The sequence below is a fragment of the Heptranchias perlo genome, chromosome 5, assembly GCF_035084215.1.
Source record: "Heptranchias perlo isolate sHepPer1 chromosome 5, sHepPer1.hap1, whole genome shotgun sequence".
Lineage (NCBI taxonomy): Eukaryota > Metazoa > Chordata > Chondrichthyes > Hexanchiformes > Hexanchidae > Heptranchias > Heptranchias perlo.
In genome coordinates this window covers 24,264,771-24,278,012 of record NC_090329.1, presented here as the reverse complement: position 1 = coordinate 24,278,012, position 13,242 = coordinate 24,264,771, and the positions used below count along the sequence as shown (strand labels likewise).

At 39.1% G+C, this 13,242-nt stretch overlaps 1 protein-coding gene across 4 annotated transcripts in view; it reads right to left on the bottom strand.

Annotated features, from left to right (window-relative positions):
- Positions 1 to 13,242, bottom strand: part of tsnax (translin-associated factor X) — an 81,103-nt gene that overhangs the window by 28,892 nt on the left and 38,969 nt on the right. For all 4 annotated transcript variants that reach the window (XM_067984144.1, XM_067984142.1, XM_067984143.1 and 1 more), the window contains exons 3-4: positions 12,332 to 12,446; positions 9,103 to 9,233 (exon numbers count right to left, since the gene is read on the bottom strand). In XM_067984144.1, coding sequence (XP_067840245.1) covers positions 9,103 to 9,233; positions 12,332 to 12,446 — 246 coding nt within the window. The remainder of the gene's footprint in view (positions 1 to 9,102; positions 9,234 to 12,331; positions 12,447 to 13,242) is intronic.

The following is a 13,242-nucleotide window of genomic DNA, read 5'->3' as shown; positions in this document are numbered from 1 at the left end:
GTAATAAGACAGATGAATTAATAGAACAAAGAGAGATAATTGGGTTTGATCTAGTAGCCATTACAGAGATATGGTTGCAAGGTGACCAAGGTTGAGAACTAAATATTCCAGGGTACTTGACTAAGAAAAAATAGGCAAAATGGAAAAGGGGGAGGAGGTAGCCCTGATAATAAAGGATGAGATAAAGGCAGTTATGGGAAAGGATTTTAGCTCAGAAAATCAGGATGTAGAATCAGTATGGGTGAACCTAAGAATTAAATAACAAAGGGCAGAAAACACTGGTGGGAATATTTTTTTTAGGCCCCTAACTGTAGTTATAGTGTTCGACAGAGTATAAATCAGGAAATCAGAGGAGCATGTAACAAGGGTAATGCAATAATTGTGGGGGACTTTAATCTTCATATAGACTGGGCAAACCAAATTGGCAAAAGTAGTTTGGAGGATGAGTTCATGGAATGCACTCAAGACAGTTTTCCAGAAGAATATGTCAAGGAACCAACGAGGAAACAGATCTAGTACTAGATCTATTATTATGTAATGAGACAGGGTTAATTAGTAATCTTATGTTAAGGATCCTCTGGGGTAGAGTGATCATAATATGACAGAGTTTCATATTGAGTTTGAGAATGATGTAGTTAAGTCCAAAACTAGGGTCTTAAATTTAAACTAAGCCAATTTCGTAGGTATGAGGGACGAGTTGGCTATGGTAGATTGGGAAAGAAGATTTAAAAATATGACGGTAGATAAGCAATGGCAAACATTTGAAGAAATAATTCACAATTCTCAACGAATATACATTCCCTTGAGGAATAAAAACTCCACAGGAAAAGTGATCCAACCATGGCTAACTAGAGAAATTAAGGATAGTAATAATTAAAAGAAGATGCTTACAATGTTGCCAAAAAGAGTAGTAAGCCTGAGGATTGGGCGGGGTGGGGGGGGTTATAAATCAGGAAAGGATGACCGAGGAATTGATAAAGAGGGAGAAAATTGAATAGGAGAGTAAACTAGCAAGAAATATAAAAACAGACTGTAAGAGCTTCTACATGTATGTAAAAAGGAAGAGAGATTAGCGAAAGTAAACGTGGGTCCCTTAGAGGCAGAGACAGGAGAAATTATAATGGGGATTAAGGAAATGGCCGAGACATTAAACAAATATTTTGTATCTGTGTCACAGTAGAAGACACAAAAACATAACAGAAATAGTAGGGAACCAAGAGTCTAATGACAGTGAGGAACTTAAAGTAATTAAGATTAGTAAAGAAAAAGTACTGGAAAAATATTGGGACTAAAAGCCGACAAATTTCCTGGACCTGATGGCCTAGATCCTAGGGTTTTAAAAGAGGTGGCTGCATTGGTTTTGATCTTTCAGAGTTCCCTAGATTCTAGAATGGTCCCCGTGGATTGGAAGATAGCAAATGTAACCCCGCTATTCAAGAAAGGGGGGAAAGAGGAAACAGGGAACTATGGGCCAATTAGCCTGACATCAGTAGAAGGGAAAATGCTACAATCTATTATTAAGGACATAGGAACAGGGTACTTAGAAAATCATATGATTAGGCAAAGACAACACAGTTTTATGAAAAGGAAATAGTGTTTGACAAATCTATTAGAATTTTGTGAGGACGTAACTAGCAGGGTAGATAAGGGGGATCCAGTGGATGTAGTATATTTGGATTTTCAAAAGGCATTCGATGAGGTGCCACCTTACAGTTTGTTACACAAGATTAGGGCTCGAGGAATTGGGGGCAATATATTAGCATGGATTGGTTAACGAACAGAGAATAGGAATAAACAGGTCATTCTCAGATTGGCAGGCTGTAACTTGTGGGGTGCCGCAAGGATCAGTGCTTGGGCCTCAGCTGTTTACAATATATAGCTATGACTTCGATGAGGGGACCGAGTGTAATATATCCACGTTTGCTGACAATACAAAGCTAGTGGGAAAGTAAGCTGTAAGAAGGACGCAACGAAGCTGCAAAAGGATATAGACAGGTTAAGTGAGTGGGCAAGCAGGTGTCAAATGGAGTATAATGTGGGGAATGTGAAATTATCCACTTTGGTAAGAAGAATAGAAAAGCAGAATTTTTTTTTTTAAAAGGTGATAGACTAAGGTAGGTTAGTATTCAGAGGGATTTGGGTGTCCTTGTACGCGAATCACAGAAAGCTAACATGTAGGTACAGCCAGCAATTAGGAAGGCAAATGGTATGTTAGCCTTTATTGCAAGATGGTTGGAGTAGAAGAGTAAGGAGGTCTTGCTGCAATTATATAGGGCTCTGGTGAGACCACACCTGGAGTACTGTGTACAGTTTTGGTCTCCTTATTCAAGGAAGGATATACTTGCCTTAGAGGGGGTACAACGGAGGTTCACTAGATCGATTCCTGGGATGAGAGGGTTGTCCTATGAGGAGAGATAGAGTAGAATGGGCCTATATTCTCTGGAATTTAGAAGAATGAGAAGTGATCTAATTGAAACATATAAAATTCTTAGAGGGCTTGACAGGGTAGTTGCTGAGAGGCTGTTTCCCAAGGCTGGAGAGTCTAGAACTAGGGGTCATAGTCTCAAGATAAGAGGTCGGCCATTTAGGACCGAGATGAGGAAAAATTTCTTCACTCAGAGGGTTGTGAATCTTTGGAAGTCTCTACCTCAGAGGGCTGTGAATGCTCAGTCATTTAGTATATTCAAGATTGAGATCGATAGTCTTCTGGGAATCAAGGGATATGGAGATAGGGCAGGAAAGTAGAGTTAAGTTAGAAGATCAGTCATGATCTTACTGAATGGCAGAGCAGACTCAAGGGGCCGTGTGGCCTACTTCTGCCTCCGAAAGCTTGTGAATTTAAAATAAAATTGCTGGACTATAACTTGGTGTTGTAAAATTGTTTACAATTGTCAACCCCAGTTCATCACCGGCATCTCCACATCTATTTCTTATGTTCTTATGTTAGTAGTTACAGGAGAATATGCTGGCATAGTGGGGCTCTATGAACAGTTTTGCACTGAATGGAAATAACTTACTAATTGGGATGGTCAAGATAATTTGATGATAGCCCCCAGGGTTTGGCTGGGTTGGGGTATATCAAGGGTCCTGAGTATACACTGAAAGATCTTTTTGGGTTGATTCTTGCCCTTCCTAAAGGGACTGGGATAGGCTGTTTCCTTGTGGCCCCTTCTTGAACTTGGTCTGGGAAGTGCCTGAGTTGAATTCTCTCAGTCATTATAAATCATCAAAATATTGCGCCATTACATATAGCACAAGCTTGAACTACAGCGTAATTACAAATTTTCAAGAATTTAAAGTCACGACATAATACCATGATTACAAAACTCACCAAGGGAGATCTGCTCGTAATGTTCAGATTGATGTTACGAATCAGCACTCTCAGCACTGAGTTTCATGCGACAGGAACGCATATCAGGAATTTAATGGAAGGAAAATCCCTCAGGGCGTGCTAACCTCCATATCTGAGTACATGATATGCGATCCCATCGTGTGATGTTCTGTACCAGGAGCACTGATTTGGCAAATCTACCTCATTATAGAAGTGGTACGACTATATATACTATACATGACTTTCCTCCTATCTATCGCACTTCTGCATTGACATTATACCTCATGCAAATTTCTATTGCAATAATTGAACATTTTTGACAACAAAGGTAGGTATACTCGTTTTGGTGCTTGAAGGCGTAAAAATAAATTTGTTTTCATTGTATAAAAACATGGAAACAGTATACAGCATTTGCCTTTAAACATTTCATGAAGTAACTTGTGTTTGTTTATTAAAGCAGCCATGTTTACTTACTCTTCCACAAAGTGAGATTGAGAAAGCATCTGCCTTTTTTGTTTATACTTAGAATTCACAAAGAATTATTGTTTTCAAAAAGATTGTTTATATACCCGCAGTTTGTACATCTGGCCGTCAGTTGAGTGGAAAAACCTGAAACATTTACGGTAACTGCATTTTTGAACGTAATAAAAACCTGAAAACAAAGTTTTTTTAAAAATGAACTTTTGAAATTTTATCCAAGGTAAATTCTCATTTCAGAGGTAACGATCAGTTTTTTTAATGACAAGATTGGTCATTCAGTTAGTTCTTGCTGATTCTTGCCCTGTCCTCTTGTTGCGTGGAAGAACCCAGAAATTTGTGAGGTAAAGACCAGTTAATACCTTGTCGGTGTTGTCTTCATTCTTTGAGTGAAGCATTCTCCACACAAAAGTGTGTCTGAGCATCAGTTCATTTTGAGCTGTGCTACAGTATTTGGCTATACAATATGTCATAAGTAAACAAAAAAACCCTATCAGACGTGTTGGGGCTGGCTGGGAGGGCAGAGTGTGTGGAGAATGCTTCACTAGAAAAATAAAAAAGATAACTTTAGGAAGAGATTGGGTAATGGGTTTTCAGCATCAAAATATACTACCAATTTGCTGAAAGTTAAATCTCAGGATGCTGTCAAATCCAATGAGTAATGTTTTGCAAACTTAAGGGATTCATCCATTTATAGCCTTACAAATTGGTTCAATCAGCACGTGATTAAGGGAAGCCCAGGGTGACAGCCAAAGAACAGCTGGAATGTTCTTTAACTCATTCATTATCTGCTCAGCTGTAACTGTGCAGGATATGTCCCATCATCCATGTCACTATGTATTGTTTGCTTAATGGCTTACCCATGGTTTTTGTTCATTATGAAACAAATTGTTACCACTTAGAGAAATTTTGTATTATTGATGCAAAATGTGCATGTTTTGTTGTGGGCATCCAGAAAAAGGAGATGGCAGTGATATTTTGATTTAAGGTAGAGATTAAAATCAAGGAATATTAATCTCCTGACCTTCAATAAAAACAATCTACAGAAACCAGAGCAAATAGGGTTGATCTATAATGATAGCCTAAAACTCAATCACTCTGCACGCTGACAGTAATCCTAAGAGCAAGGCAGTTTTCCAAAGAACTTTAAAATCATGTGAACTCACGGGCTCAAATGGGTTACTCAGTAAAATGAAGCTCCCAATCTGGAACCAAGAGAGGTCTAAATGGGCAGAATTTCACCTCTCGATGAGCTCTGTTTTGCTAACTTAAGGGATTCATTGGGTGTAGAAGGTGGAATATCTGGAATGATTGGGCATTCAGAAGATTTTAATAAAGTACTGCAATATTAATTGAGGAGGGAAATTTTCTTGATGGATAACACAAAGGCAATAATGGATATGCCTAAAGCATGGTTTTAATACGGAGGGACTTGTTATCCAGGAGGGCCAATCACATAGAATTCTGTGGTGTCGAGGGAGGGAAATCATCAGTAGGAATTGTATTAACAACATTAATCAGGTAAAATAGCTGAGACCTCAGGCAGAGCTTCTACAGTCTGTAATATAGAAACAAAAGAGCTAGCCATTGTGGTCTCCAACCCTACACTGAAGGAAGAATCAATAGGTTCTTCCAGTGCAAGGCAGGACAGAATTGTTCAAGATAAAAGAGGAGTGGTGCTCATCGAAGGATACTTGGGGCATGTAATAGCCAATGTACAAAGCAGTCCTGAAAGAGCTGGTTCATTTTTTGATTGTGGAGTGTTCGCTGAATTCTTTAAAAGCTGCTCAAAAGCTTACTGTACAAACTCAATAGGTTTAAATCCTGCAATTCCCTGAAGGCTGGATGATATCAGAATGGACGGGAAGGATTTAGCAGTAGACTTGGTGCCAAGGAAAGCAGCATCTGGTGAATTCCACACCACAGCTGAGGGAAGACTCGGTGTCAACCTTGTTGGTTTGTGAGGTGCTGAATTTGATTTTAACAGACAGAGCACTGAAAATGAAAATGCAAGATTTTGCACGGTGATGGGATGCTGGTACCAGTAGAGAGCCTCCATTGAGGTAAACAATGAAGGCATTTTTTGAAGGGCTGGAGGTTGATTTTTTTTTTGCCATTGTTAACAATTTGAAGTAATTACAGCTGAACTTGAATTTCCAGAGACTGGAGGTGGTAAATTATACACTCCATAAATATCAGAATGATTAATTTTTCTAGGTATGTTTGTGAAGTGTCCTTGTTTTTTCCATAGAACAGGAGGTCACATTGCCCTATCTTTATGGGTTGGCCTTGAAAATCCAAGGCAAGAATGACAATTATTAACATTGTAACTTGAAGGCAGATATTTGATTCTTAGATCATACCCATTAGTGGAGCTGGGGAAAATGAATTAATTCTTGGGCATCCTGACTGTGTTTATAGGGGGAACAAACAGCCAATCACTTGTCAACAACAGCTTTAAGACATAGCATTCTTCACGTTACCCACATCATAATAAATAATAAAAACCCAGGAACAATAAGACTTGGGACCAACTCCATGTCAGGAGAATGCTGAATGAAGAACTAAAATTTTAGGGGGTAAAAACCTGAAAATAGTATAAAGCATGACTTTTATCTGAAATTATTTTTTTCTGAGATAAATTTTAGACATCTTTATGGCTGACATTAAGACTGACCATTCATGCATGACTTCCTATTCGTCTGCCTTGTCCCTGGCCACTTTCCAAGAAATATAAAATTGCACAGGATAAAGCATTTCTTGGCTTCAAATTAAAAATAAACTTGTTTTTCCATGTCAAAACATGGAAATATCAAAGTATAAATGAAGGACAATTGATGCCCAATGAAGTAGGTGAGAACCCAATGTAATGGACTCCATTGAGGTTTTTGCTGTCATATTTCTTTGACGAATCAATGATGAAAAGTATTTGTCCATGTGTTCCACAGAATGATGTTGAAGAAAGTTCAGGAGACCAAAGATCCCACAGTTTGACAATCTTACTTACAATGCTAGTTTCAGATCAACTCTAGTATTTCATATTAGCAAATCTCCACGGGTTATAGAGACCATACGTATTATAAGATAGTAACACAGCATCATACGTACACTCTTATCAGCTTTTCACATTGACACACAAGACTATAACCAGCAAGACCAGTTTTGAATTTCTGAATGCTTTTAAAAAACATCTTTCGTATCAAGTAGCTTGGGTTTCAGTTAAACCTTCTTCTGGCACACCAGTTACAGACCTTGAAAGGACTGCACTATGGAAGGGCTAAATTCTATCCAGCTCAGAGTGAATGGGTCTCTGTAGGATAGTGAGTAATATTATAAATTAACAGCTTGGCATAGGTAAAGAGCATCATGGGATGGTTGGCTTAGAGGACTACAGTAAAGCAGGAAGCGTAGAAATTACAGCACAATTCAGCAGAAGGCTCAGAACATCTAGTGAGAAGTGAGTAAAAATAGCTTATCAATACAGAAGTCAGTATTAATATGAGATGGTCATGCAGAGTTTAGGGCAATTTAAGAAGAATGACAAAATTCATCAAAGGATCTGTATAAAAATGATGCCTCGTCTGGGGACCGCATGTCTGGGTTAGTTTGCTAATGTCCTGGGAAGAGAGTGAATGGTGACATCCATGCAAGGTTATCTTACATTCCAGCTGGAAGTCCTTTACATTCCAGCCAGAAAAAAGTACACATGGTGCGACATTGCCACCTACTGGAGCCTGGCATATAACACACAAGGATCACATGACAGTAGTCTGAGAATCGTCGACAGGTTCAAAGCAAGTCACCTGACGTTGCTTAAGAATTGTCCATCCAGGTGTATAAACATGAGTGAGCTTTAAAGCAAGTCGAGACTCAAGATTGCAAATTCCCTGGTGAGGTGTAAGCTCATATTTTCCTGATGGGTATCCTACTTGTGAGTATATAAAAGTATTGCTTGCTTGTAGAGTCAGTGCGCTGTCATATTAATAAACATGTCAGACAGATCACTGTCTCATGGGTCCTCAAATCTGTTAATTACTTAAGGATAGTTCGCTGGAGCTAGAGTACTAGTCCTGATCTGATATAAAATCCAACAATCTCCAGTGCAAGAAGAGATATGAATATGGTTGCATGATACAAACCCACTACAAGATCAGCTCTTAGAAGTGACTTCATTTGCAACTAACCTCATAGGTTCAGGATAACACTGGGGATCTCTACACTGCATCTTTAGAATCAATTTCAAAAAGATAGCAGTAAAATCACCCCCCAAACTACAGTCCTCTGGTGGGGGAATCCAGAACAAAAGGACACAATCTTAAAATTAGAGCTAGACCATTAGGAGTGAAATCAGGAAGCACTTTTTCCACACAAAGGGTAGTGGAAATCTGGAACTCTGTCCCCCAAAAGGCCGTGGGGATGTTGGGTCAATTGAAATTTTCAAGACAGATTGATAGATTTTTGTTAGGTAAGGGTATCAAGGGATATGGAGCAAAGGAGGGTAAATGGAGTTGAGGTACGGATCAGTCACGATCTAACAGAATAGCGGTATAGGCTCGAGGGGCTGAATGGCCTACTGCTGTTTCAACGGGGGATTTCACAATGGTAAAAATGGTCACTCCTCAGTTCAGCAGCTCTCTGCATTTGCCATTTGTTCAGTTGCAGATATTGTAAAATAGGAGGATTACAAAGATACCAATAAAGCAAAGGGAAAAAAAGCCACCAATTTTTTAATAAAATCAGTATACACTGCATGTCGGTACTCAGAGGTCACCTGGGCACAAAATAAGCAGTCAGAGGAATTTGGCCCAGCAATTTTACGCATCCTGAACCAATAAAAATTATACAGCAATAAGAATTATACGGTAAAACTTATTGGGACCCAAATGCCTTAGACCCGCTCTTCCATTGTGAATGCAACAGAGTGGGAATCCCAATGCATCCATGACCTCTGCTCATGACCCTGCTGGACTATTGGGGGCCAGCTGCTATAACCGTTGCGCGATCAAACCTCCAGGAATACATTCTATCAGAGTTGGCAACCCTATTTTTGCCACATCTTTCACAACAGCATGAAGGTCAACAAGCTTCAGATTGTTTAAATCACATTATTCCATTACACAATTTAGCTCAGCTAATAAACTAAACAATCAGTAATCCTTTCAAAAATAACTTAGTCGTCTACAGAACAGGTTCACCTTATTTTGAAAGGAACAAGTGAAATTTAGGTTTTAGGTTGAAGTATTATGCAATGCTATTTAAGTCAAAAGTTGAAAATATATTTAAACTGGCCTTACCTGGAGAAAATGCTCGGTGAAATTGGCACATGTCTTCACCAATCAGCTCCTGGGCAATTTGCTGGATCTTTTGTCTAATATCACCAAATCTGGTTTCAGATTCACTTAGTAATTCTTCAATGTCACTAACGCTGTGAAGGGAAATGTTTATTGGATGTAATAGTTAACTAACCATCAATTGTGAATATTTAGTTTAATAAAGGAAATTCCACGTGAGTTTCAAAAAGAAATTTGATAATTCATCTTTCCAAAGTCAATTCTCTGTTTTGCTCATTTCAGTCCATGGTATTTTGGTCTGGGAAAGTTCAGCTTTTATTATTTGACAAATACAGTGTTTCACGCAGCAGTGGATTCATTTCCCATTGCAAAAAAAAGTGAGCTGGGGAGTGGGATTAATTGACTAGCTCTTTCAAAGAGCTGGCAGAGGCACAATGGGCTGAATGGCCTCCTTTTGTGCTGTATGATTCTATGATCAATTCCAATAGTTGGCTAGAGATTATTATTGTTCTAAAATGAATTACACAACAGTATCTTGTAAGCAAACACTCCGTTTAACGTAGCAACAGAAAAATAGCACGTTGATCTTCCTTTATAGGAAAAAATGCATGACATAATGACAGTAGCATGTTGGTAACTATTCATTCACTTCACTTTTTTTAAAATAAAGGATTCCTTAATGCTGTTGAGGGAGGGAGAGGAGACATGAGAGCGCTCCTCCTGGCTCCAAATTAAGGCAAGTTTAAAAAAATCTTCAGAAGCCTCCGGTGGTCCATTTATGGGCCGCTGCAGAGCCTGAAAATTAGCAAAAGGATCCTGAAATGCACGCAAGACAATCATTTCAATATTGAAGTGAAGCCTCCGCTCATTTCAGGTGGGTGCTCAAGCTGCCTAAAAATAGGCCTCGACGAATTTAACAGCATCCCAAATCAGGGATCTGCTAAATTAGTCATAATTGCACCCATTTTTACACCAGTAAAAATGGGTGCAACAATGTTGAATTTATGCCCCTTTGAAACAAATTGGATTCTGAATTCTCTACTTCAGACATTAACATATTAGCAGATGCTCCTTTTCTATTTTGAAGTGTTCACTTAGACAACATCTGTAGTTGCTACACTTGTAATTAGCAGTGTAGAACCACAGAAAGGAGACACAGAAGGAGGCCATTCAGCCCATCATGTCTGTGCCGGCTGAAAAAGAGCTATCCAGTTTAATCCCACTTTCCAACACTTGGTCCGTAGCCCTACAGGTTATGGCACTTCAAGTACACATCCAAGTACTTTTTAAATGAGTTGAGGGTTTCTGCCTGTACCACCCTTTTAGGCAGCGAGTTCCAGACCCCCACCACCCTCTGGGTGAAAAAATTTATCCTGGGCTCCCGTCTAATCCTTCTACCAATTACTTTAAATCTATGCCCCCGGTCACTGACCCCTCTGCTAAGAGCTATCCACTCTATCTAGTCCCATCATAATTTTATATACCTCAATTAAATCTCCCCTCAGTCTCCTTTGTTCCAAAGAAAACAACCCCAGCCTATCCAATCTTTTCTCGTAGCTAAAATTCTCCAACCCCGGCAACATTCTCGTAAATCTCCACTGTACCCTCTCTAGTGCTATCACATCTTTCCTGTAACATGGTGACCGGAACTGTACACAGTACTCAAGCTGTGGCTTAACCAATGTTTTATACAGTTCTAACATAACCTCCCTGCTCTTATATTCTATGCCTCGGCTACGAAAGGAAAGTATCCCGTATGCCTTCTTAACCACCTTACTACCTGTCCTGCTACCTTCAGGGATCTGTGGACATGCACTCCAAGGTCCCTTTGTTCCTCGACACCTCTTACTATCCTCCCATTTATTGTGTACTCCCTTGCCCTGTTTGTCCTCCCCAAATGCATTACCTCACACTTCTAATGTAGCTGTGGTTTATTTGTTAACAGTTACAAAACAAAACAAAAATTCTTTATCAAGAATGTATTTCCTTTTCTCAGTCAAAAGGATGAAATTTAAGTTAAAAAATCTCTCTCTTCTAAACCATTTATGAAATTTAAGAGTAAATTATTTTGTATTAAAAAAACAGGAAACTGTAAACAATGAACTGAAAATGTATATTTATTAAAGATCGTACAAGTCAGCAAACTTACTAATAGTACTAAATGCTTTAAGGCACAAATGTATAGGGGAAGCAGTGGGGGAGAATGCCTGATGCTACAAATGGGGCATCGGACAGGTTGGGAGTAGGCTGATAAGACAGGCAGACGGGGGATGGGGGAGATAGGATGTGGCAGGGCACCCGATGGCCAAACCAGGCCAAGGGTGGTTGAGGTCTCATTCTTCTAGGCCACAAGCCTCTAAAAGGGTGCAAACCTGCCTCTCCACTCATACCCCTTGTCATGCTGGAACCCAAGACCACCCCCCTCCCAGATCTCAGGGCTCACAAACTCCTAGATCATATTAGCTGTCCTCCCTGATCAGAGAACTGTCTCCAGTGCTCCCAGAATCTGGGGCCTCCTATCCCAGTGCTCCCAAAATCCAGGACCCCTCTCCCAGTTACCCTAGATCCCAGAACTATCCCCATTCGTTTCAGAGTTCCCAGATGAATTAGCTGGAGCCAGAATGTCTGCTTCTTCGTAATTCACCGTCCCACAAATGTAGCCAGGGTTCTGATCTGCAGCCTGACCCATGACTGAGTATTCATTTCATCATAGAGCAATTACACCTAAAGTCTTAAAAAGGGCACACTTCAGCAACAGAATAACATATCATGCTTTAAATTTCCATAAAGATCCTGTTTCTATAAAATCCCTTTAACTTACTTTTGGATTCTACCGTAATATTAAACATGGTGCACCTGCACACGCAGGTCACACTTTGTTAGTTGTAAAACAACCTGGAAATGCTTCTCGGCCAGAGAATGAAACTAACCAACACATTCCAATTTGCAAAGTTCCTGGACTAAACAACAATTAAACTATGAATGAATGTGGCTCTGTTTATTTAACATTTACACTTTGTGACCTTAAAAAGAGACACAGGCTGACACTACCAGCAGATTTATACAATGAGTATTACATGAAATAACACTTCTGTCCTTATTAAACAGCATTTATCCAGATTCATGTGAGCAACACCATGGGAGATCTGCTTTATAAATAAATAGGGCTCTTCATTTATTAACTTACCACAAAAATTAAATATAATTAATTAAGATCTTGTTTATGACCCACCTGGTTACTCTGTGCAGAAGAAAAATAGTCCGTTTGCTTTCAATAGTTATATCACGACTGAGTTTTACTAGCCTCTCATATTTATCATGCTTTGCATCAAGCTCCTTTTGAAAGGCTGATCAAAACAAAATGAGGAAAACAATTAGTTTGTCTATAATCACAATTTTAGTTCATCTGTGAAAATGTCAATGGACCATTCATTGCAAATGATACAATGTCATTCTTACAGAACAATAGAAACTACTGCACGTTTCACTTCCGTTAACATTGAAAAGCACTTCCTGAAAAGTCCCTGAGGCAGAGAATGAAACCTGAAGTAGCCTCCACAGCAGTGATTTATTCAAACCATGTATAAACCAAGCCTTCTTCCCTGTCAACCACAGATTAAAGGAACCTTTCCAGGCCTGCTAAAGGGTTAGTTTAAAAACAGCAAAACACTCAGGGTTTCTTCAAAGCTTCAGTTAGTTCTTCTAATGTTTTTAATTACAAATGTCATACGAATATATAATATTGTCCATTCATACAACTACAAATTACAAAGGGCCAAGAGAAACATATTTATATCAATGATATAATTGGTCGAACACACTAAGTGGCCAAAACTATATAATTGAAGGAACAGATGCAAGAGAAAGAAAACGTAAAGGAAAATGTGGTGAAAGAATGAACTTGCAGTTATTTAGTGCTTTATCACTTCTTCAATCAGGAAATCCGGAAGCACTTCACAACCATGAATTACTTGTGAAATACAGTCACTATTGTATGTGAGCAAATGCAGCAAACAATTTGCACACAGCAAGGTCGCACAAGCAGCAAATTAGATGAACGGCCAGTTAATATATTTTACATGTTTTGTGCAAGAGGGGATGTTTAGCCAGAATACCAGAACTCCCTGCTTTTCTATGACTAGT